Genomic DNA, 26649 nt, shown 5'->3' with positions numbered 1-26649 from the left:
GAGTAGAACTGCCCCATAGAGTTTCCAAGGTTGTATTCTTTACAGAAGCAAACTGTGACATCTTTCTCCCATGGAGCCACCAGTGGGTTCAAACTGCCGAACTTTTGGTTAGCAGCTGAGTGCTTAACCACTGTGTCACTGGGGCTCCTTCTATTCTTGCCATAAAACAACAAAAAAAAGAAAACCCATTGCCATCGAGTCAATTCCGACTCATAGTGACCCTATAGGTCAGAGTAGAACTGCCCCATAGAATTTCCAAGGAGCGCCTGGTGGATTTGAACTGCCGACCTTTTGGTTAGCAGCTATAGCACTTAACCACTACACCACCAGGGTTTCCCCACATTCTTGCCATAGCCCTTAGCAAAACTGATTTTTGAAATATGAGAATCAAAGATAACAAAATTATGGATAATATGTAGCATTTTTCTTTCCCTAACAATCTGAAACCCCAACCTAAACCCTTGAGATTTATTTCAAGGAGGCAAAAATAAAGTATATAGTATGATCAAAATATTACATCATTTATTTTGAAAAGAAATTGGGCAAAATATTAAAATGATATCTATATTCATGTAATCACACATATTCATGTAAATTTCAATAATTTTAATGAAAAGTATTTTTATTTTAGCATATTATAAACATAATTATATGTGGCTTTTCAACACACACACAAAGTTACCATTTCCTGACCATAAGGGAATTGTAATTTATAATTTTGCAAAACGTAGACTAACATTTTTAAACTAAACACTCTTTACGAGTATTACACATTTGGTAGGAAGCTATATAATTTGCTTTAATTTCTTCTGATGCAAGGTGATATAAATTAAATTTGTCAGCATCCACACTATGTAATCTTTATATATTTATTTTATGTTCTTTTTATACATACAGAAGGGAAGGAAAAAAAAGAAAACTAGATCAATACCATTAACAAAAGGGTATACAGCGACTCTTATAATCTATTCTTTAGTCCTAGAATATTTCTCCTTGCTTTGGTATCTCCTGTGCCTTCTGACAGCCTCTGCTTCTTTTAAAAACTTTCTTTTTTGGATACTCTTTTCTAGCAGCTTCAATTTGAACGGTTAAGGGAATACCAGCCTATCAATGTGCGGGTTGAAACTTTTATTCCAATACTGACGCCTCAAAAAATTCCATCTAAATTTTTAAAAAAATTTTATTGTGACAAAATATTTATAACAAAACATTTACCATTTCAATCATTCGCAATCATCACCACTACTCATTTCCGAAAGTTTTCATCACTCTTAACAGCTTCTTGTACCCCTTAAGCAATAACCCCCCATTTTCCCCTCGCTCTCCTTCCCGGTAACCATTAATAAACTTTGGTCTCTATGCATTCCATTTGAAACTGTATTTACCTTAAAGTTTTCTTCCCCTGAGTCAATTCAGAGCTCTGTTTACTAGTTGATATACTTTTCTTGAAATCATTAGAATGATCAGTCAGTTTCTGATATAAGTGGACAAAAGAAGAGCTAGGTGTTAGTTTTTCTCTAACTCAGGTTACTTTCATAGAAATAAATCTAGTTGTATTTCTATGCCCCGGAGTCTAACAGACTAATAATTCTCGTGCTTGAATGTTGGAAACAATTCTTTATCAAGATCACTTTTGTCACTCCCATTATAATAGTCCCTGAACCATCTAAGTCTGAATGTAGAACTCCTAAAATATTATTTAATGGGACATTTAGTGAGAAAAACAGCATGGTAAATATATTTGTAATATTCAGCTGGGGGTTTCTAAATGGAAAACTTAACAGCTTGTCAGTCTCATGAGTATTTAAACAACTCGTAATCTAAGATAAAATGTAAATTCAAAAAGATTTTATGCAGTAAAGTTTTATTAATTTCTGCATATTTAGGATTTGAGATAAATTTCATTCAGTTAACATTTATCAAATGCCTGTTATATGCCAGGAATTTTTCTGGGCATTAGGCACACAAATATGGATAAAATTAGCTTCTAGTCCTTGACCTGATGAGCAGGAAAATAATATTTTACTGTTTATGAAAAAAGGGACTTGGCAGAGAATAAATACTGTAAACCAGATTATGAGGGCATTATTTCCATGATTAAGAACTAGCTACTTATAAGTGCTTTGAGGAGTGAGTCTTTACACAGGATCAGTAAATTGGCCAGTTATCAAAAACTAGCACCACTTAGTGGTGTGTTGTTACATAATTACAAGTGTAAGAGTATATAAAAAATTAAAGTGGACTGACTCTACTAGGCAACATTTAGGCACCGTGTTCTCTAGAAAATAACATCGCTGTATATATTTTTAAAATTTCTGTTCTGTAACATGAGTGAGTCTCCTCAGCTAGTCTTTTTGAAGTTTTAATATATTTCCGCCTCCTGGAGATGTGTCTGTGATAATTACACAAAGGTTTTCATTAGCAACAAAGAGTTAAAAGTTGTACTAAGTTTCAATTTGCACTTTGTAGAGCTCTGTAAAGATATAATATTAAATATCAAAAGAATTAAGCCAGGTGACGCAAGGGAACGGTAGGGGCTAAAGAGTAATAATTCCAGCTTAGTATCATGAGCTCAATCAGGTAATAACAGTAAATAAGAGTGTGCTAGCATACTGATGGAAACCCTGGTGGCGTAGTGGTTAAGTGCTATGGCTGCTAACCAAGAGGTCGGAAGTTGGAATCTGCCAGGCACTCCTTGGAAACTCTATCGTGGAATTCTACTGTGTCCTGTAGGGTCAATATGAGTCAGAATCGACTTGACGGCAGTGGGTTTGGTTTTTTGGAGCACACTGATAGAACCAGAATCGAAGAGACCAGTGATTCTTAATGTCAGTTCAAGGAATGTGAATAGTCTAGGTACAAAGAGTGTCTACTCAGTTTGAAAAATACTGTTTTAACAAAAATTTGAACTTTTTTATTCATGAATGGATTTGTAGCATATTTAATATACTACTGTGTTTTTGTGAATATCTCGGAGGGCATCTGGATTGGAGTGTTTATTAAGTTTGTGACTTCAGAGATTTTTGTATCCATAACCAAAAAAAGCTGTTGCTGTCCAGTCAATTCTGACTCATAGTGACCCTATAGGACAGAGCAGAACTGCCCATAGGGCTTCTAAGGCTGTAATTTTCAGGGGGCAGACTGCCACAGCTTTCTCCTTCCTGTTGGGTTCGAACTGCTGGCCTTTTGGTTAGCAGCCGAGCACTTTAACCACTGAGCCACTGGGGAGCCTTCAGGAATCCATAGGGAGTGTGAATCCTAGGTACAGAATTTGAAGAATAGTGCTTTGGCCCACACTAAAGTCCGAGGCATGATCCTCAAGGTTTCTCTAGAGCTGTAGGAGCTGGGTGAATGAGCAGCTTTTACAAATGGTTAAATAAATATTATCTGGGAGTCACTAATATTAAGGTTCTAGAAAATGGTTGGGCAAACAGCTTAGTAACCTTACTGGAACAACTTTTTAAGCTCTCTTTGGGGACCAGATAGAAACCAACAATTCCTTACATTCCTAGAGCCTTGATCACAAGGATTAAATATCAAATGTGCAAATACCAAAATTCTGAACAAAATCAGAGATAGGAGTGCTTTTCACAGACGAATGTGGAGAAGAGCTGGTTTGAATCGAATGCTTAAGTATGTTTTTTAAAGCTTTTTTTTTTTCCCCCTTTGGTTTCTTATAATGAAAAATCTCAAAGCAGAGAGGAGTGCCTATGAACTTCCGTGTACCGTGATGGCATTGGAGAGCAAACGTCAGTGATGCAGCTCTCACAACATATTTTATTCACTTTCACTGCACTGCTCTAGTTGAAAAATCACATGAACATCTCCAAAACAGAATGAAAGATAAATTTTTGGTGAAGGCTTTAGACAAAATTCCGTACGTTGCTTACTGATTAACAAATGTCGATGCTTCTTGTGTGTGTTCGAATTAGGAATTGCATTTTGGATGGTGCAAACCTGTGTACATGTTAGAAGGACCCAAACAAAACAAAACAAAACAAAAAACCCATTCTCAAGGAGTTGATTCTGAGTCATAGCAACCCTATAGGCAGAGTAGAACTGCCCCATGGGTTTCCAAGGAGCGCCTGGTGGATTCGAACTGCCAACCTTTTGGTTAGCAGCCTTAGCTCTTAACTACTGCACCACCAGGGCTCCGTTAGAAGGGCGGATACTGATTAAAATGGGAAAGGCATACTCACATTTCTGTGTACAGGAACCTCAATAATTTGAAGATAGAACGTTTTGCAAAAACCCCAAAAAACATAATTAGAAAGAATAACAACTTGCTGTTTTTACTGGGTGTCTACATTGATGGAACACAGCCTAAAAGCAAACAAACAAACAAACAAAAAAACCCCATTGCTGTTGAGTCGATTCCGACTCATAGCAGCCCTATAGAGTAGAACTGCCCCATAGAGTTTCCAAGGAGCACCTGGTGGATTCGAACTGCTAACCTTTTGGTTAGCAGCTGTAGGACTTAACCACTACACCACAAAGGTTTCCAGCCTAAAAATGGGAGAGTAGAAAACCCACGGGACATAGTGTGCTTCGGTATGGTAGTGGGCCATGCAAAGTTTTGGAGTGGTATAAGGTTTTATTTAAAATTCTTGTAAACATTAATTTCCTGCTTAAAGTTATTTTGAAGTAGTTGAGAAAATTTTGAGTTATTGTACTGCCAAGATCATATACAATAAAAAATTGATTTTTCAAGTATAGATCACAGAATATTGGAACCATTACAGCAATATGGTTCAAGTTCATTACTTTACAGCTAAGCAAACCAAGAGACAGAGAAGCTCTCTTTTCTACATGTCCAGGTCATTAATGGCAGACTCTAAGTCTTCTATTTTAGAGGCTGATTTTTTTTCTATTACGTTACAACCTTGTTAGAGAATTGTTAATGCAAATTTATGTCGGGAGAAATGGATAGTTGTCAATATTTTGCCAATCTTGTTGAATCTACTATTTTCCATTTTTTAAAAGTATTTTAAAGCGAATCCCAGACAGCATGTCATTTTACCATTAAATGCTTCTGTTAGGTGTTTCTAACAGAAAATGACTTTTTAAAACAAAAACCACAACGCTATTATCGATTTAGCAAATATAATGATAATTTCTTAATATCATCTAATTCTCCATGTTTAAATTCTCCAGAGTGTCTCAAAGTTGTTTAGTGGTTAATTTCTTTGAAAAATGGGATCCATGTATTTGTTTTTTCAGCCTTTTTTTTTTTTTAATGTTTAATAGTTCTCCCCTCCTTTTTCCTATATCATTTATTTGTTGAAGAAACTATACAAAATTGAGATTTTAGTTCAACAAATATATACTAATGAGGAAGACTAGATCTAACAGCCATTTATGGCTACTAATTCTTGAGCACTTACTACATGTTAGGCATTGGTTTAAGACTTTATGTGGATTTTTGCTTTAAACTCTATAAAACCCTTTGATATAGATATTTTCCCCATTTTAGAGCTCATGAAACTATCATTACAGTGATTAAGAAACTTGACACAGGTCACCCAGATAATAAGTTAGCAGAGGTTGAGTGGGGACATTTGTGTAATCTAGCAGCAAAACTTATGTTCATAAGTATTATATAAACTTCTTCCCAAATAAGTCGTTATGAGTTTATGTTCATGGTTTTGAAAACCACTTACAGAATCTCTACTATTGTGGTAATTCTTAACCTTTTTTTCCCCCTTAACCTATGAAACTTCAATAGAGATGAATGCACATAATTTCGGAGAGGTTCATGGACTTCTCAGGGATCCTTGGGCTGGATTCTGGATTCAGGCTAAGAATCTCTTTGGCACTTAATAAGAAGATATTCTAAATAAAAAATTCTAAAGTCTTGAATATAGGTGTGTGATGTACACCCAGTTCAGAATGAACTATATGGGTCAAAATATAAAAATTAGTTATATATTTATTGTCACATACAGGTAGTCCCGACTTACGACGTGTTTGAGGTACAATGAAACACACTTAGTGATCATCTGCATTTTTTTTTTGCATGTCGTATTGTTAGTAATTACCTGCAGCGTACAGTGTTGTAGCATGTAATTCGCAGATGTTATCATTCTTAGATGTCCACTTGCAGATGTCCAAAGTCATGGTTTACAAAGATACTGATAATAAAAGGCAATAATAATGAAAACTAAAAAGAAAAAGGAGGTATTCAACTTAGGTCAGAACCGACTTAGGACAGAGTCATCAGAACGGAATGCTGTCATAAATTGGGGACTCCCTGTATATATATATATATATATATATATATATATACACATATTTTTTCTTTTACTTCTTTTCTACATTTTAACTTAATGCCTGGATTACTGTAATAGTGATCAGGAAACTCTAAATACTGTTGTGGCCTTACACAAATTACATGACCTCAGTAAATCTTGAGTTTTCTCCTCTGTAAAATAATGAAATTGGATAAGATTCCTTTATGTTCCAGCATTCTAGATTTACAAATTAATTGGGGTCAAAGAATATGAACATCTTCAGTTTTTGAGTCTTCAAAGCTTTCCATGAACATGGATATATTTGAAAATTCAGAAAGCTTTCAGTTTCTTAAATTATTTTTTGCATGTTTATTTTAAACACTCCCATTGAAGAACGCAATGGCAGGGCTGTTTACGTGCTTGGAGGCACCATATGTTTTGTCTTGTACCTGAGGAATGCAAAATTCTCACAACTGCATGTCCTGTCCTGCGCCATTCTGGTACAACAAATGATTGATAGAGATTGAGTTATTATAACAGAACCTTGTTATGGGATCAGTGTCTCCTACTTTGACAATAAATTACTCAGCCAGACGGCAGCATTTATTTTCTCTAAATGACTGGGGATGTAGCAATAGGAGGCCATTATCCAGTGACAATATTCTGTTTCATTGACATTATCTCACAAATGTAATTGGCCCATTACTAAGTAGAGGTTTTGTTACAGATCAATTTCACGTGATTTCGAAAACCATTAGGATAATAAATATGCCATCATAGTAATTGCATTGACAGAATCTTCTTTTTTCTTCATTTACATTTATTGGAGGAAAAATATAGATTCAGCTTGAACTTAAACACTGCCGTGTATACCAATTTTGACTACTTTTCCATTATAGAAACAGAATATTGTAATCATATTTGCATTGAGTGGCTAAACTGAAGACCTTAAAATTTTTGTTTTCTTTTTTTCTCCACCGCACTAAACCACATCAAATCATAATTGTTTCCAAGCAGTTAGTTTACTCCCTCAGTTTACTGATTTTATTTGAAGTAAGTTCCAGATCGTTCCTAGGACTTTTCCTGTAAACCCACTAAAGCAACGCATCAGTTAAATCAACCCTAACCACTACCAGCGTGGATAGTAACAGCGTTAGTGATAACAGAAACCTTGAGATGTCTTGTAGCATAAATGTTTCTAAATGCATGGCTTTTCCCCAAATGTTCTCCTCTAAAAACTCATCTGTAATCTTGTTAAATTAGAACCCTTCCAGTATCTTTCTGACTTTTACAGTTAAGGTTACGGTATTGATTTTATTTTATAGTCCATGGCTCTTGGATGCTTAACACTAATAAGCCTTCATAGCCAAGAGATTTTCCCCAGAGGCATAGTGAATAGCAGCTATTTACCTGTGCCAATATTTAATAAGTGACTAAAATATACTCTAAATTCTGCATAATTGTTCACTGTTCTTTCCATCTTTCAAGTTAGGTTTTCAGACATTACTCAAAACACTTTATCATTGTCTCCCTGTTAGAATGAAATGGCTTTATGGACAAAAGCATTTTGAAGTGTTTTTAAAAAACCAGTTTTCAGGTATACAGTGTTCCTTCTTTTAGCACTGTTCATCATTATTCAAAGGATTTAAAAAAAAAAAAGTCTCAGGAAGGTGTTTGTGAGCTTCAAAGGGGTTTGAACTTTTACTTTGTATTGGGTGTAGATGTAGCCCGGAGACCTTTTTTTATAGAGGGATGTGATAGAGACTTGTACTAGCATGCTACTCACTGTGCTTGAGTTTAAATATGCTAGAGAGATTTAAACCATCACACAGTGTTTGCTGTAGAGTACAGTAATATGCTCGCTGTAATTAAGATTAAAGGACTAAAGTAAGAATTTTCAGTTATTTGATACGAAGACTACCATATTTTCTCCTTTAAAAAAAGAACTGTCTTCATTAAAAAAAAAAGATTGAGAAATTTAATCAAAGATGGTCTCTTATCTCCTCTTATCTTGCCATTTTCCCCAGAGTTATTTTAGAGTGTGATAAATGTAAATATATATGTATATAAGGAGATACTTTCTTAACATGGCAGCTAGTTATTTTTTTGAATCATCTGGCATCATCATCAAACTACTACAGCGGGATTAAGTCCATATGTCTTGTCATAACATTCAGAGCTTTTTGTTAACTTGGAGTATGTAGGAAGGACTTATTCACATTGCCACACAATCGTATAATTTTACATTGAGATGAGGCCTTAGAAACAGATATTCTCTTGTCTTCACTTGTATTGTCAAAAATATATTGTTTTGCCTTTAGCCAACTAAATTGGGAGTGTTACAATGTTGAAGCATTTCATTTTACATTTTTATAGCATTGAATACATATGGCCAACATGAGGTCTTTCCTTCTTACAATGTAATGCTGGACATAGTAACAAGATCCAAATTGTCAACCCATCATTGGGAATTACATATAATATTCTGTGAAGCTACAGGCAGTAGTTTTTTTTTTCCTAAAAGATATATATTTTATAATTTTTTTGTTACTGTAAGAGTTATTGTGGAGAATTTGAAAAAGCACTGTCAAATATAAATAAGGAAATAAAATCACCATAATCCCAGCACATAGCTATAACTCCTATTAATATTTGTCTGCATTATGTGCTAGTCTATTTTTCTATGTATTTTTTCTGTGTATTCTATTTCTAGGTATACTTCTTGCACTAAATTGGGCTTACGTGATATGTGCTGTGTTGCAGACTTTTTTTTTTTTTGCTTTTCACTTACAATATAGTGCCATTTTACCATATCATTCAGTTTCTACTTCATAATGGCTGTGTAATATGCCACCCTTTAGATATGTCATAAATTTTTTAATGTCTGTATTGCTTGTGGATGTTTAGGTACTTTCCAACTTTTTATATTATAAATAAAGCTGTAGTGAACATCACTGACATAAATCTTTATACTTCAACCTGATTATTTCCTTCCTGTCTAGTTCTCTACTCTCTTCCCAGTGCCTAGCATTCTACATGATACCAAGTAGATGTTCAGTGAAATTTCCGTAAGAAATAAATGCATTCCTAGCGTAGAATTACTGAGTTAAATGTGTGTCCATTTCTAAGGCTTTTGGTAAATATTGGTATAGTCTCCAGAATGATCTTTATCAATTTGCATTCCCCCTAGCCATGCAAGAGTGGTTTGTTTAACTTCACCGTCATATCCATGATAACATAAATGTAACACATGGCTCTACAGGCAATTTTGAAGCATATCCTCTGAAATACATTTATAGAACAGTGTCTCTAAGGCCTTGTGACTCTACCCTGTCCTTTTTTTTGTCATTTACATTTCATTTAAACCATTAGGTATTATACTGCACCTTATTTTTCCAGGAGCCAGGATAGCTCCATTTTATTGTGAGGGAAATGGAGAAATCAAGATGGTACCTGAGGGATTGTATAAGGCTTTTGAGTAAAGGCGTAGCCTACTTGGTTTCTCTACTTTCTTCCTCCTCCACTAAGCACTCCTTCAGAACATTCCCTCCACCATCAGTTTTTTACCTACAGGTAAAACAGGTTAAAGATTGGTGTCATTCTCCAAAGGGAAATCTATGGAAATAAATAGATGAAGCTTTGGGCTTCAGCCTAAGATAAGGGTATGGGATGCTGCCCTAATATAGCTTTGATAATTTTAGGATTTTACATAATGTTTATTTGGTTGTAAACAGCCTATAAATTCTCCTCTCCTCAAGACTATTTACCTCAAGGCAAAAACAGAGGAATAGAAACCAGGGTCCCTTTTAGTTTTCAGCTGGGAGAGTCATCTTCCCTGCATTCTCCTCACTGTCTTTGTCTTCTGAACACAGCTGTTTCCTTCTCTCAGGACTGACTCTGGATGTGTAGCCTGAAGTAAAAGTTTCAGATTTTTCACTGCAGAACTGGTCCTGCAGACGAGACTCAATAGCTTCCCATTTCTTATAAACAGTGTTATTATTTTATGTAGATAGTTGATTTTTCTTTCATGCCCCCTTCCAGCTCCCACCCCAACATTTTAATGGAAAGAAGAAATGCCTTAATTTAGCTTATTGTTTATTCTTTCTGCTTTGTGTTGGTTGACAAGAGTTTCAATGAAGTAGTGCATATGCTGATCACCTTTGCCTGCCTTCATCCAACAATGAGTTCGGTCTCCAAAAAGATTTTCTATGTCTAGAGTATTTGTAAATTTATAAAACTCTTATATATATATATATATATATATATATATATATGTGTGTGTGTGTGTGTGTGTGTGTGTGTGTGTGTGTGTCTAAAACCTATAAAGTCCAAAAAATAAAATAATGAAACCTAGAAAGCTATGAGGAGGTATTAACTTAGTAAGGCTTGTTGATATAATCTTGTCAAATCCTACTCATTGGACTATGTCTAAGTTAAAAATTCCCACATACATGCTTTCATTACCTTGAGTTTCTTTTCAAAAAAAAAAAAAAGAATCCTTTAAAATGATCAGCCCCTTGATAATGTGAAAAATAAAGAAGTTATTACAAGGAATTATTTCCATTATTTTACTTTTAAACCATTTAGTAATAAAACATACATTAATGCTAAACACTAGAAAATAAGAGAAGCCAGCAAATGCTGACTTGTATCTGTGGTGTTCACTTAGACTTGTTTACAAGTATGGCATGTGAATGTGAAAGACAGTAACTTAGGAATGTGTAAAAGAACTGTACTTTTAAAAGATTTTGAAACAGTTTTCTTCTTTGTTAGCCAGACAGAAATATATTTTTCTAAATCGTAGGAATAGCACAGTTAATGTATTTTAATTTAGCATTATAGTATTCTGAAAATAATGCTTTCCAGGAACTCAAGAAATCTTGTGTGCGCTTCTGTAATTGGTTTGACATAGTTGTAAACCATAAGTGTCATTATAGGGAAGAACAGGAATTTTTTTAAAAAACCAAATGATGTGTTCTCTATGTAGGCTATAGAAATCCAATTTGTAACCTTAATCTACTTGAGCATATTGGAAAAGCTAACATATTGCTCCACTGTATGTGAAAAGGAGCAGGTGTCCCAGACAGGCAGGTGTTAAGGTGGCTGTTTGAGTTTGCCCTAGATCACTAGTTGACTTCAGTGAAGTTCTACTAACAGGTGGCTAACTGATTGGAGTGCCATGTGACATTTATCCCGGGAGCGACTTAGATGACAGGCTGCTACAGACTGAGGAAGGGGTCTTTGCTTTGATGAAGAAATTGCCAAAACTCATGTCTCATTAGTGTTTCCTAAGGTTCTTTGGAAGTGAACAACAGTTTAATTAAGGGCTGACGTAGACACGTTTCTGCACACTTTCCCTGCAGCATTTTATCACATTAGAATTGATCAAAATTGTTGCCTTGGGCTGACTTGAACAGATATACATCTGGAGTGCCATTTGTGCAAGCTGCTGATGAGTCGAGTACATACGCTGCGTTTCACAGCAACTCTCTGCCTTTGTAGATGAAATTACCTTGTTGGGAGATGGGTTGATCTAGCTCTTTATTTGCTTAAGCCTGTGTCTCTTTGAAGTGATACTGTGAAGTGAGTGACACATCAGAGTTTAGGATGCATACGTGTTACAGTGCCAAAAAATATAGCATGGTTAGTAAAAATGATGGGATAACTTGATTATGCAAAATACTTAAAGGTATGCTCAAGTCTAAAATGAACCAATATATATCAGAAGCCTCTTAAATTTTTTTTCTTACATGGTGATCTTTTATTATGTATTTAACGAGGCAATTGGTTTCTAAAGCCACAGCTAATTGTCCAATTATAAATCTAAAAGTGAGGGCAGACAGTGAAGAATAACACCATCAGTCTGAATCTTCTTTTTTTTTAAATTAGCCTCTCTAATCTTCTGTCGGAATCCCTGGTGGCGTAGTGGTTAAGTGCTACGGCTGCTAACCAAAGGGTCGGCAGTTTGAATCCGCCAGGAGCTCCTTGGAAACTCTATGGGGCAGTTCTACTCCATCCTATAGGGTCGCTATGAGCCGGAATCGACTCGACAGCACTGGGTTTGGTTTTTCTGGAATCTCCTGTCAGGAAGAATTCCTTCTACATTTTAATATTATCAGAATTGCAATTATTTAATTAATTTTTGTATTTGATCTGTCCTCTCCACTCAACTGTAAGCATTACCAGCACGGAGACTATGTGGTCTTGTTAAGCATTTTGAACTTTATCTTAGCTTCTGGTGCTGATATAACAAAAATACCACAATAGGGTGACTTTAAAGAGCAGAAATTTGTTTTCTTACAGTTTTGGAGCCTAGAAGTCTAAATTTAGGGCATCGGCTCTAGGGGAGGCTTCTTCTTTGTCTCTTTCAGCCTCTAGTGTTGTTAGTTGCTGTCAAGTTGATTCCAACTCAGAGAGAGTGGAGGGAGGGAGCGGGCTGTCTCATTAGGGGGAGAGCAATTGGGAGTATGTAGCAAGGTGGATGTAAGTTTTTGTGTGAGAGACTGACTTGATTTGTAAACTTTCACTTAAAGCACAATAAAAATTAAAAAAAAAAAAAGTTGGTTCCAACTCATGGTGGTCCAATGTGTGTAGAGTAGAACTACTCCATAGGGCTTTCAAGGCTCTGACCTTTCGGAAGCAGATCACAAAGCCTGTCTTCTGAGGTGAGTTACAACTGCCAACCTTTCAGTTAGTAGCCGAACGCTTAACTATTTGTGTCACCCAGAGACTCAGCTTCTAGTATCTGTTGGAAATCCATGGCATTCCTGGGCTTGTAGCTGCATCTGCCTTTGTCATCATATGGCTCCTTCCCTCTGTGTGTGTCTGTATCAATTCTACTCTTTCTGTATAACACCCTTTAAAAGGGATTAGATTTAGGACCCACCTGTGCCCATATGGCCTCATTAACATTTAACCAGAGAAAAGGCTGTTTCCCTACAGGATCATATTTACAGGTACTCTGGTTAGGACTTCGCTTTAACTTTTTGGGGACACAGTTCAATCCATCGCAAACCTTATGCCTACCCATAGTTCCTTACAGTTACCAGAACTCTGTGACTGCTTTTGTCTTTTCTCTTTGCTTTATATTCATTTACTTACTGGCAGGTGATATTTTTTCATGCAGCAAGCATTGTGAAATATACCGGCCATGGGTATTTCACTCATTCTGCACTACCAGTGCCATCCTACCTTCCACCTTCTTTCACATGCAACAGATGATGAAATAAGCTACCTAGACTCAGTGCCTCCTTTAGGTCATCTTCTTTCTTTTAATCCTAGGTCCCCCCCCGCCCCATTTCCTCCCCAAGTAGCATGTTTTTTCGCCTTTCACATTTTTTTATGTCTTTGAAAAAATAATCTCTCGTAGGAGGTAAACTGTTAGTCAGCTTTTTAAAAAGAAGTATATGCTGTGCATAGTATGAGTACAAAACAATAATAATGAAAAAGCCATCAAGTAATATAAGACACAAACACAAGATCATTAATGAAATCTAGACCTCAGCAGTTCCTAGGAGGGAGTATTTGAGGAGAAAATAAATCAAATTGGTTCAATGGATAAAATGTTTTTCTTTAGGTGGAATAAGGGGGTTGTTATGGCTGGATGCCACTGAGTTGAATCTGAATCATATTGATCCCACGTGACAGAGAACTGCCCCATAGGGTTTTCTAGGCTGTAATCCTTATGGGAGCAGATCACCAGGTCTTTCTACCGTGGAGCAACTGGGTAGGGTTAAGCCACTAACACTTCTGGTTAGCAGTTGAGCTCTTAAGCATTTGTACCACCAGGGCTCCTTGAATAAGAGGGTGGTTGTTGTTGCTGTTGTGTGCTGTTGAGTTGATCTCAACTCATAACGACGCTATAGGACTGAGTAGAACTGCCCCATAGGTTTTCCTAGGCTGTCTAAGGGAGAAGATCCCCAGGTCTTTTCCCCCGTCGTGCTACTGGTGAGTTCAAACTGCTGACCTTTTGGTTAGCAGTCAAATACTTAACCATTGCACTACCAGAACCCCTTGAATAAAGGGGTAAAAACAAAAAACAAAAAAAAACCTATTGTCATCATGTCAATTCCGACTTATAGTGGCCCTGTAAGACAGAGTAGAACTACCCCATAGGGTTTCCAAGGAGAGGCTGGTAGGTTAGAACTGCTGACCTTTTTGGTTATGACCGATCTCTTAGCTACTACACCACCAGGGCTCTGGATAAAGGAATGGAGAGATATAGTTTTCTAGTTCAATGGAATGTCATGTGCAAGAAAAGGCACAGAGAAACATTCTCCCTGGCTCTCCTCCCTCCAGGAGGCCATAAACGAATTAGTTTAACTAAAGTTTAAATAGAATGGAATGCCACAGAAAGAACTAATGTGGTGTTATGGTCAGCCTTTAAATGAGGAAGATGTTATTTGAAGATGTGTTTATAATGAGTAACGAAGTGGACAGCTAGGTGAAAAAAAAGCGACCAGGAAGTAGGTTCTTGTTCAGCCAGGCACAGGTGAAAAGGGCCTAGTGGACGCTACCAGAAGAGAAGAAAAATAGAGCTCTTGGAAATGTTTTCCCCTCTGAAATCAATTCATTTATAAAGTACTGATTTCTAAATCCATTTAAAATTTCTTTGATTTTAGCCCTCACCTGCCGTTCCTTTGCATGTATTTCACCAATCTTCGACAACTCCTTACCTTCTTCCCACCAAAAAAAATACAGGCTCATTCTTTTCTTATTACCTTGATACCCTTTTCAAATTCTTTATTGTATGTATTATTTAATGTATGTATTTTTTTTTTAATATTATGTAAAGGATCCCTGGTGGCACAATGGTTAAGCACTCGGCAGTTACTCAAAAGGTCTGTGTTTGAACCGATACCTGCTCCATGGGAGAAAAGATCTGGCAGTCTGCTCCCATAAAGATTACAGCTGAGAAAACCCTAGGGGATGGTTCTATTCTGTCCTATAGGGTTGCTATGAGTCGGAATCAGTTCAACAGCATACAATAATGTCAGTAGTATTATGTACCTATTATTATACAACCTATTACATATTACTGAGCTTTATTATTATTCAACTGATTTTCAGCTTTAACATTTTATATATTATTCTTCATGCTTGAGGGATAGTAGATTGTGAAGAGCATGAAACGTGTTTTTCTTCACAGAAAGTTCACTTAAACTGCCTCTCCTATATATTCCTCAGACTTTTATTTTGTGTAGCATATGAGTACTTTAAAAACAAATGATATCATTTTTCAGTTGGCCATGAGGTCAAATTAGACTACAGTCGTTCAAAGTAAAATTAAAATAAAAGCAATTCTAGCTTGATTCATGATCAAAATGTAAGAGCTAGAATGTGGTCTATACATAATTGTTGTTCTTGTTAGGTGCCTTCAAGTCGGTTCCGACTCATAACTACCCTATGTACTACAGAACAAAACATTTCTATCCTGTGCCATGCTCACAACCGTTGTTATGCTTGAGCCCCTTCTTGTAGCCACTGTGTCAGTCCATCTCGTTGAGGGTCTTCCTCTTCTTCCTTAACCCTCTATTTTACCAAGCCTGGTGTCCTTCTCCAGGGATTGATCCTTCCCAATAGCACATCCAAAGTAGGTAAAACGTAGTCTTTCCATCCTTGCATCTAAGGAGCATTCTGGTTGTACTTCTTCCAAGACAGAATTGTTCCTTCTCTTGGCAGTCCATGGTATATTCAGTATTCTTTGCCAGCACCACAATTCAAAGGTGTCAATTCTTCTTCGGTCTTCCTTATTCATTGTCCAGCTTTCACATGCATATGATGCGATTGAAAACACCGTGGCTTGGGTCAGGCGCACCTTAGTCTTCAAGGTGATGTCTTTGCTTTTCAACTCTTTAAAGAGGTCTTTCGTGGCAAATTTGCCTGAGGTAATGCATCTTTTGATTTCTTGACTGCTGCTTCCATAGGTATTGATTGTGGATGCAAGTAAAATAAAATCCTTGAGAAGTTCAATCTTTTCTCGTTTATCACTATTTTGCTTATTGGTCCAGTTGTGAGGATTTTTGTTTTCTTTATGTTGAGGTGCAATCCATACTGAAGGCTATGGTCTTTGATCTTTATCAGTAAGTGCTTCAAGTCCTCTTCATGTTCAGCAAGCAAGGTTGTGTCATCTGCATAACGCAGGTTGTTAATGAGTCTTCCTCCCATCCTGATGCCCTGTTCTTCTTCATACAGCCATTCTTCTCGGATTATTTGCTCAGCATATGGAATGAATAGACATGGTGAAAGGATACAACCCTGATTCACACCTTTCCTGACTTTAAACCACACAGTATCCCCTTGTTCTGCTTGAACATCTGCCTCTTGATCTATGTACAGGTTCCTCATGAGCACAATTAAGTGTTTTGAAATTCTCACTCTTCTCAATGTTACCCATAATTTGTTATGATCCACACAGTCAATGAAACACAAGTAAGTATCTTTCTGGTATTCTCTGCTTTCAGCCAAGATCCATCTGAGATAAGCAGTCATATCCCTGGTTCCGCGTCCTCTTCTGAATCCGGCTTAAATTTCTGGCAGTTCCCTGTTGATACACTGCTGCAGCCACTTTTGAATGCTCTTCAGCAAAATTTTACTTGCCTGTGATATTTTTTTTTGTGATATTAATGATATTGTTTGATAATTTCCATATTTGACTGGATCACCTTTTTTGGAATCGGCATAAATATGGATTTCTTCCAGTCAGTTGGCCAGGTAGCTGTCTTCCAAATTTCTTGGCATAGACTAGTAGACTAGTGAGCGCTTCCAGCACTGCATCCGTTTGTTGAAACATCTCAATTGATATTCTGTCAATTCCTAGAGGCTTGGTTTTTGCCAATGCCTTCAGTGCAGCTTGGACTTCTTCCTTCAGTACCATCAGTTCCTGATCATATGCTACCTCTTGAAATGGTTGAACGTCGACCAATTCTTTTTGGTATAATGACCCTGTGTACTCCTTCCATCTTCTTTTAATTCTTCCTATGTCATTTAATATTTTCCCCATAGAATCCTTCACTATTGCAACTCAAGGCTTTAATTTTTTCTTCAGTTCTTTCAGCTTGAGAAATGTGGAGCATGCTCTTCCTTTTTCATTTTCTATTTCCAACTCTTTGCACACGTCATTATAAAACTTTGTCTTCTCGAGCCACCCTTTGAACTCTTCTGTCCAGTTCTTTTACTTCATCATTTCTTCCTTTTGCTTTAGCTGCTCGACATTCAAGAGCAGATTTCAGAGTCTCTTCTGACATCCATTTTTGTCTTTTCTTTCTTGTCTTTTTAATGACCTCTTGCTTTCTTCATGGATGATATCCTTGATGTCATTCCACAACTCATCTGGTCTTCAGTCATCAGTGTTCAACGTCTCAAATCTATTCTCCAGATGGTCTCTAAATTCAGGTAGGATATACTCAAGGCCATACTTTGGCTCTTGTGAACTTATTCTAATTTTCTTCAATTTCAACTTGAACTTGCATATGAGCAATTGATGGTCTGTTCCACAGTCAACCCTTGGCCTTGTTCTGACTGATGATATTGAGCTTTTCCATCATCTCTTCCCACAGATGTAGTCGGTTTGATTCCTGTGTATTCCAACTGGAGAGCTCCACGTGTGTAGTCACCGTTTATGTTGGTGAAAAAAAGTATTTGCAATGAAGAAGTCATTCTTGGAAAATTCTGGTCATGCGATCTCCGGCATTGTTTTTATCCCCAAGGGCATGTTTTCCAGCTACTGATCCTTCTTCTTTGTTTCCAACTTTTGCATTCCAATCACCAAGAATTAGCAGTGCATCCTGATTGCATATTTGATCAATCTCAGATTGCAGAAACTGGTAAAAATCTTCAATTTCTTTATCTGAGGCCTTAGTGGTTGATGTGTAAATTTGAGTAATTGTCGTATTGGCCTTCCTTATAGGTGTATTGATATTATCCTATCACTGACAGCGTTGTACTTCAGGATACATATTGGAATATTCTTTTTGACAATGAATGCAATGCCATTCCTCTTCAAGTTGTCATTCCCAGCATAGTAGGCCCTATGATTGTCTGATTCAAAATGGCCGATACTAGTCCATTTCAGCTCACTAATACCTAGGATATTGATATTTATGTGTTCCATTTAATTTTTGACGATTTCCAATTTTCCTAGATTCATACTTCATACATTCCACTTTCCGATTACTAATAGATGTTTGCAGCTGTTTGTTCTCATTTTTAGTCATGCCGCATCAGCAAAGAAGGTCCCAAATGCTTGACTCCATCCACATCGTTAAGGTCTACTCTACTTTGAAGAGGCAGCTATTCCCCATTCGTCTTTTGAGTACCTTCCACCCTGGGGGGCTTATCTTCCCAGCACTATGTCAGACAAAGTTCTGCTGCTATTCATAAGGTTTTCACTGGCTAATGCTTTTCAAAAGTAAACTTCTAGGTCCTTTGTCCTAATCTTAGTCTGGAAGCTCAGGTGAAACCTGTCTGCCATGGGTGACTGCTGGTATCTGAATATTGGTGGCATAGCTTCCAGCATCACATCAACACGCAAAGCCCCCGCAGTGTGATAAACTGACAGACAAATGGGCGGTATATACATACAATGGAATATTATTCAGCCATAAGAAGGAATGAAATTCTAATACATGCTACAACATGGATGAACCTTAAAACATTATGCTGAGTGGAACAAGCTACTCACAAAAGACAAATCGTTTATAATTCTGCTTATATGAAGTATCTAGAATAGGCAAATTCATAGAGACAGAATGTAGATTAGCAGTTATCAGAGGCTGGGGTGAGGCAAGAAAGGGCAGTTGTTTCTTAAAAGGCCGAGAGTTTCTGTTTGGGGTGGTGGAAAAGTTTTGGAAATGTGAACGTTTTAGAAATGTGAATGTAATTAATGCCACTGAATACATACTGAAAAAGGGTTAAAACGGACAATTTTATGTTGTATGTATTTTATCACGATGAAATCTTTTTTAAACATAACTTGAAATTCTACCTTTGCTTCCTTTAGATAACAGACTTTTTATTCCCCCATCAGTCCAAAGAGTTTTTGTTTTGTTTGAAGAGAGATTTGTGTCTCCCTGAGTGCAAATAGTTAACACCCACAGCTGCTAAGCAAAAAGTTGGTGGTTTGAGTCTTCTCAGAGGCGACCTGTGGTCTACTTCTGAAAGATCACAGCTATCAAAAACCCTATGGAACACAGTTTTGCTCTGACACACGTGGGGTCGCTATGAGTCGTGGTCAACTTGAGGGCAGCTGGTTTGGGTTTTTAGGTACTTGGGATTGTGCCTTGAATGCAGTGTGTACCAATATATTTTTATGTATTGTAGCCCTGAATTCATTTCATTTCATGTGGAAACAAAGGCATTTAAACCTACTTTTTTTTTTATAGTACTTTAGGTGAAGGTTTACAAAAAAAGTAGCTTCTCATTAAACAATTAATATACATATTGTTTTGTGACATTGGATGCCAACCATACAACATGTCAACACTCTCCCCTTCTTGATCTTGGGTTCCCTATTACCAGCTTTCCTGTCCCCTCCCACCTTCTCATCCTTGCCCCTGGGCTGGTGTGTCCATTTAGTCTCGTTTTGTTTTATGGATTTGTCTAACCTCAGGAGTGACTTCATTACTGAGCTCGAGGTTTCTTCAGTTTCTCCAGTCTCTGTCAGACCGGTAAGTCTGGTCTTTTTTTGTGAGTTAGAATTTTGTTGTACATTTTTCTCCAGCCCTGTCCAGGATCCTCTATTGTGATCCCTGTCAGAGCAGTTGGTGGTGGCACTATCTAGTTGTGCTGGACTCAGTCTGGTGGTACTTGTGGTCCATTGGTCCTTTGGACTAATCTTTCCCTTGCGTCTTTGGTTTTCTTCATTTCCTCTTGTTCCAGACAGGGTCAGACCAGTGGAGTATTTTAGATGGCTGCTCAAAAGCTTTAAAGACCCCAGATGCTACTCACCAAAGTAGAATGACGAACATTTTCTTTATAAACTATGTTATGCCAATTAAGTTAGATGTTCCCTGAGGCTGTGGTTCCCACAGCCCAGTAATTTGATGCCTCAGGGAGTTTGGATATGTCTGTGGAGCTTGCATGACCTTGCCTTGGACAAGATATGCTGGCTTCCCCAGTATTGTGTACTGTCTTACCCTTAACCAAAGTTGCCACTTATCTATTGTCTAGTTAGTGTTTTTCTCTCCCTACCCCTCCCCTCTCTCGTAACCATCAAAGAGTGTTTCTTTTTGTGTGTAAATCTTTTCGTGAGTTTTTATAGTAGTGGTCTCGTACAATATTTGTCTTTTTGTGATTGTCTTATTTCGCTCAGCATAATGCCCTCCAGGTTCATCCTTGTCGTGAGATGCTTCACAGATTCATCATTGTTTCGTAGTATTCCATTGTGTGTATGTACCATAGTTTGGTACGTATATACAATAAACCTACTTTGTAATGCTACCATTCTGTAGCTATTTCTAAACTGCGTTGCTTCAATATGGCTGGCCAAGGACCTCTTCCATTCCTACTTTTACAATTCTAAGTTACTTTTGTTGTTTAAGGAGGGGAAAGTTTGCAATCCCTTTTACAGTTTGAACAGTGAGTGAATTTTATTCTGCTTCTGTCGATTTCTGTAATTCCTCTGTGTGTTCAGAACATGAAGGTACCATTATTATTTGACGCATGCTTGAAAGAGAACCAGAGAAATCCGTGGACTCATAATAATTATTCCATAAAGCCAAATGTATCATTCTGGCTAAGAAAATACAAAAGCTTCGCTTCTCAAAAATGGCATAATCACCTGTGTTCTTGAACTTCTGTACAAATACCCTTAATTCATGTGCCCTTTATAAAAAGAGGCTCATGTGGCTTCAGCTGGGTTTAAGGAAGATAGTTATAGTAGTTGCAATCGCCCTGATTAATCATTTCCAGAAATGAGATAACTAGAATGATGTACATTGTTTCCAAAGCTCTGGTCACATTGAATTGTTTTTAAATGATGTATAGCTATGCTTTATCATTTATAATATAGAATCTTTAGAAACTTTTTTATACAAATTAATTTTATTTGAAATTTATATTTAAGCCCAGGTTTTTTTTTTTTTTTTTTTTAAAGCATAAGAGTGCTGATAGAGAGTACTCAGTTTCTTTTTATAAGAGTTAATTTTATCAGGGGCTGATAACACAGTAAGCAAGGGAAGCATGGCCTTATTTGTGCTTACTTACTAATCTGTAGTGAACAATTTCACATGGCTTTCCTCACATCTGACACACTCACAAGATGTGAAATTGTTCACGACAGATTACTAAGTAAGTACAAGTAAGCCTGTGCTTACCTTGCTTACTGGGCCATTCACCCCTGTTAGGGATTGTAAATTTGAAGAGGCTTTAATTCTGTAGGAAGGTGCTGTGGGATTGGGAGAGAGACAGATGCTAGCCTCATCTAGAAGCCGAATCTTTGATATGGTGAAAAAATGTGAAATTGTTTACTACAGATGGTCTGGTAAGCAAGCTAAGCACCAAGTTTACCTTGCTTATTGGATAATCTGCCCTTGAATTTTATTTATTTTTCTTTTGTTGTTGTTGAGAATATACATAGTAAAATATGCGCTCATTTCGCAGTTTCTACATGTACAATTCAGTGACATTGATTATAGTCTTCAAGTTGTATAACCATTCTCACCGTTCTTTTCTGACTGGTTTCTCCCCCATTAACATAAATTCACTGCCCCCTAAGTTTCCTGTCTAATCTTCCGAGTTGCTGTTGTCAATTTGATGCCATGTAGGTGGTTCTTAAAAGAGCATAATGCTCAAGGAACATTTTTTACTAGTTAAGCTAAACTGTTGTTTGGTTTTAAGAAGACTTCAGAGAATATTTTGGTTTAAGGTTTAAAGATTATCTCAGGGCAGTAGTTTCAGAGGTTCGTCCAACCTTCATGGCTGCAGGATGTCAGGAGTCCATGAGAATTTGAAATTCTGTTTTGCACTTTCCTGCTTTTGATCAGAATTCTTCTATGGAACCTTTGATCAAAATGTTCAGTAATGGTAGCCGGGCACCATTCTGTTCTCCTGGTCTCATGGCAAAGGAGGCAGTTGTTCATGGAGGCAATTAGCCACACATTCCATATCCTCCCCCTATTCCTGACTTACCTTCCTCTGTTGTTCCAGGCGAATAGAGACCAATTGTTGTGCCTTGGATGGCCGCTTGCAAGCTTTCGAGACCCCAGGCACTACGCATCGAACTAGGAGGTAGAACAGAAGCACTAAACATGTTATTAGGCCAATTAACGGAATGTCCCTTGAAACCTTCAAATGAAGAAACCAAAGTCCTGTGAGGTTTTTGGTTGTACATACACAGCCTCAGCAGCTATTCTTTTTTTTTTTTTGTCATTGTTTTAAATATAGCTATCACACAACTTTTGCCAATTCAGCTATTTACAGGTGTACAACTTACTGAGAACAATTACAGTAATCGGCTGTGCAGCCCTTCTCTTAATCAATGCAATATTTCCATCACATTTGTCCCCCCTTCCCTTGTCCCTCCCGCCCCTAGTAACTACTAATAAACTTTGTTCTCTATACATTTACCTTTTCTTGTCTTTTTATATAAGTGAGGTCATATAACATTTGTTCTTTTGTTATTTCACTCAGCATAATGTCTTCCAGCTTCATCTGTATTATAGCATGTATTAAGATTTCATTTCTCCTACTGGCTGAGTAGTATTCCATTGTATGTATATAGCACATTTTGTTAATCCATTCATCCATTGATGAGGATTTAGGTTGTTTCCACCTTTTGGCTATTGTGAATAGTGCTACGGTGAACTGGTATTCAAGTTTCTGTTTGAGTCTCTATTTTCAAGTCTTTTGGGTGTATACCTAGGAGTGAAAACTGCCACACTGTTTTCCATAATGGCTATACCATTTTGCATTCCCACCAGCAGTAGGTAAGGGTTCCAGTTTCCCTACATCCTAGCCAGTATTTGTTATTTTCTGCCTTTTTTTTTTTTTTTCTAAATCTTAGCCATCCTAGTGGAATGAAATTGTATCTCATTGTGGTTTTAATTTACACCTCTCTGATGGCTAATGACACTGAGCATCTTTTCATATATTTGGTGGCCATTTGAACATCCTCTTTGGTGAAATGTCTCTTAAGTTCTTTGCCCATTTTATGATTGCGCTGTTTGTCTTTTTGTTGTTACGTTGTTGAAGTTTTATGTATATTTTGGTTATAGCTTATTGTTGGGTGTATGGTTTCTGAAGATATTCTCCCAGTCGGTAGCTTGTCTTTTCACTTTTTTTGGTAAAATCCTTTGATGAAGAAAAGTTTTTAATTTTTATAAGGTCTCAATTATTTATTTTGTCTTTTGCTGTTGGTGCTTTTGTTATTATATTAAATAATCTATTGTTAAAAGCTAGGCCTGATAGGATTGCCACTGCTTTTTCTTCTAAGATTTTCTGGTTTTAGTTTGCACATTTAGGTCCTTAATCCATTTTGAATCAGTTTAATGAGAATTAATTTTAAATTGAAAATTTGGGATAGAAACTTGTAAGAGGGATAGAAACGGTGTTCTTTCCCCTTCTAATGGTCTCTATTCCTATGGTTTAATTTTGAGCAGGCAAAAATCTGTATTTGTAGTATTATCTTTTAAAATCACATGGCTCTTAAGTGAAATTAAGAATTATTTTTGGCATTTTGAAATAAGCTTCTTTTGTCTACATTTTAAACCTTGGCTTGTAAATTTTCTTTCCTTTTTTTTTTTTTTTAATAGCAACATCAGTTGCTGTGGTTTTATTACAATTTCTTTTGTTTTATTTCTTTTTAAGGAAGATATAAGGAAATAGTTCTCTCATCAAAGTTCTGATAGATTAGTGACAGCTAGTTAGTCACAAATTATAGCTTAAGGCTACTAATATACCTGTCATTTTTTGTAGATGATGATGCCTACTGTCTTTACAGCAGCCTGCCCATTCTTTAAGAACCAGCATGCTGAAAGCAAGTAGTTTTATCAAATCATAATTTTTCAGTGGCAAAATGTAAGGATAACTGGTTTCTTATATCAATAACACCATGAAGCCTTTTTCACATTTCAAAAAAACAAAATTATAAATGCAAATTATATGTGTATTATATATATATACACACATATATATGTGCGTGATAATGGGTTTTTTTTGAAACTCTTTTAATAAACTTTAATTCTTGTCTTTTAGAGGTACATGCTGAGATATTTATAGGTGAAATTATATGATGTGAGAAATATGCTTTAAAGTAATACAAGCAGGGGTGGAGGAAGTATAGATGGGGTAAAGACGAAATAAGATTGGCCATGAGCTGATAATTGTTGAAGCTGAGTAATGGATACGTGGGAGTCCATTACTATTATATCTACTTATATATGTATGTGCTTAATATTTTTGATGATACAAATATAGATTTTTTTATTTTGATTATCATTTTTAGAATGTTTTATCATAAATGTATAAACCTTCATAAAAATCAACATTGAAGGTGTTTAAAACAGGACACATCTCTTCTACCAACCAGTTTCTCCTGAATTCCCTGTTCCAGCTAACTGTGCCATGCAATCTATGAGTCACCCAATGTGAAGATCTACATCCAGCTATTCAATGAATTAGATTACTTCCGTTTACCTGTCTGTTGCATTAGCTCCACCCCCACTCCTATTTCAGGCTCTCTTGATCTATCTTTTGGCAGTATTAAATGTTTGTGGAATGGATGGATGAGTGAATGAATGCAGACCCTGAATACTTTTCCGATCATAACACTTACAGTGCCTTGTAATTCCTTTTTATTTGTTTATATCCCCTACTAGATTTTTAAGTTTTATAAAGGCAGAAGCTGACTCTAGATCACCAGTGTGTCCTTAGCAACTAGTACAGTGTCTGATATAAATTAGGCCTTGGATATCTATATATGAAATGAATGTATTAATTAACGTGTCATCTGAAGTGTTCTCCAGGATTGCTAGCTCCATTTTGGCTGATTTATCCTCCATCTTCTTTCTGGATAAATTGTTCTAAACTATAAATGTGATTGTAATTCCTCAACCAATAGCAGTCCCCCATTAGGCTATGGTTCAGACATTTATATACGAAACCCATGGCCCTTCACCATGTGGGTCCTGCAAGCTGCTCTGTCTCCTTCTTCTTCTCTTTATCCCACCATCCTACAGACTACTGGTACTACTTGCTTATTCTATGCCTCCCTTCTTCCAAACATTTCCTCTATGGGAATGTCATCCACAATTACATTTTAAATATGGCGCCTCTGGGGATTCCTTCCTTAAGCTGGGGAGGCCAAGGTGGTCACCAGCACTCTGCACTGCCATAGGTGATGTAGCAACAAATGTGACAGTGTCTCTCCTCCCAACACCCTTACTCCATCTGGGCTGTTGACAGCCATTTCTCTTACTATTTGCATCTTCACTAGCAGTGATCATCTCTAGAGCAGGAATTTATTTTTTTTGTATTTTTTTAACACCCTCACTTTAGCAAATAGAAAGAACCCGATAAACATATGCAAAATGAGCAAATTAAAGGATATATATTTTTGCTAAATGAGTGAGTGATTTTTCCGTAAAAGATGTTACACCAGTGACATACTTACCAGTGTATCCAAAGGTTGTTTTGTACATTTGCATCAGGTTTCCTGCATTTTCACAGTGTAGTCAGCAGGTCAAAAGACAAACTCCTGAATTGTATAAATCTAATAATGATATGCTGAGGTAAAAAAAAAAAAAAAAAAAGACCTTTATTTGAACCAAGGGGCCAAAAGAAACATGATACTTTTATTTTCAGAACTTGAGATTTTATTTAGTACTAGAATAATTCTCATGATAATTTTAATGAAGCCTTGGGTTAGCATCAATAGAGAAATGAAGCCTTGCGTTAACATCAATAGAGACTGTCAGTTTTTGTTTTTAGTATACGTTTTATAAAAGAGCCAGCCAACATACAAAAATACTAAAATGTTGGAAAACGAAATCTCTCATTATGTGACGTGGATGTTAGAGCTTAAGAAGGTCATAAAGATTTTTTTTTTCCCTCTTCCTTTGCAGATATGTCTTCTCCAACTACTATGAAGAAGCCTGAAAAGCCGTTGTTCAGCTCGACATCTCCACAGGATTCTTCCCCCAGACTGAGCACTTTCCCCCAGCACCACCACCCCGGAATTCCTGGAGTTGCACACAGCGGTGAGGAGTTTCAGGCGTTGAGGAAAAGCCTCCCTCTTGTCTGTGGGGTCCACACCCTCAAGATATGGAGCAAATGTTTATAATTATAGCTATGGTGACCATGCTTTCTCATCCAAAGAGGGGAGGGAGGCCATAGTTAACAGCTTTTTTATCAATTTGTGAGAAAAGATTTTCAGAGCCATACAATTTAAAAACATTTAGACATGTATTTTTAAGTTGCCTTT

At 36.8% G+C, this 26649-nt stretch overlaps 1 protein-coding gene across 7 annotated transcripts in view; it reads left to right on the top strand.

The window, feature by feature from the left end:
- Positions 1 to 26649, top strand: part of NFIB (nuclear factor I B) — a 265009-nt gene that overhangs the window by 194924 nt on the left and 43436 nt on the right. For all 7 annotated transcript variants that reach the window (XM_049896549.1, XM_049896553.1, XM_049896550.1 and 4 more), the window contains exon 7: positions 26291 to 26425. In XM_049896549.1, the coding sequence (XP_049752506.1) occupies positions 26291 to 26425 (135 nt within the window). The remainder of the gene's footprint in view (positions 1 to 26290; positions 26426 to 26649) is intronic.

This window comes from Elephas maximus, chromosome 9, assembly GCF_024166365.1.
Source record: "Elephas maximus indicus isolate mEleMax1 chromosome 9, mEleMax1 primary haplotype, whole genome shotgun sequence".
In the NCBI taxonomy this organism is placed as follows: Eukaryota; Metazoa; Chordata; class Mammalia; order Proboscidea; family Elephantidae; genus Elephas; species Elephas maximus.
Note: the sequence above shows the minus strand (reverse complement) of the source record. Positions and strands in the feature narration are given on the sequence as shown.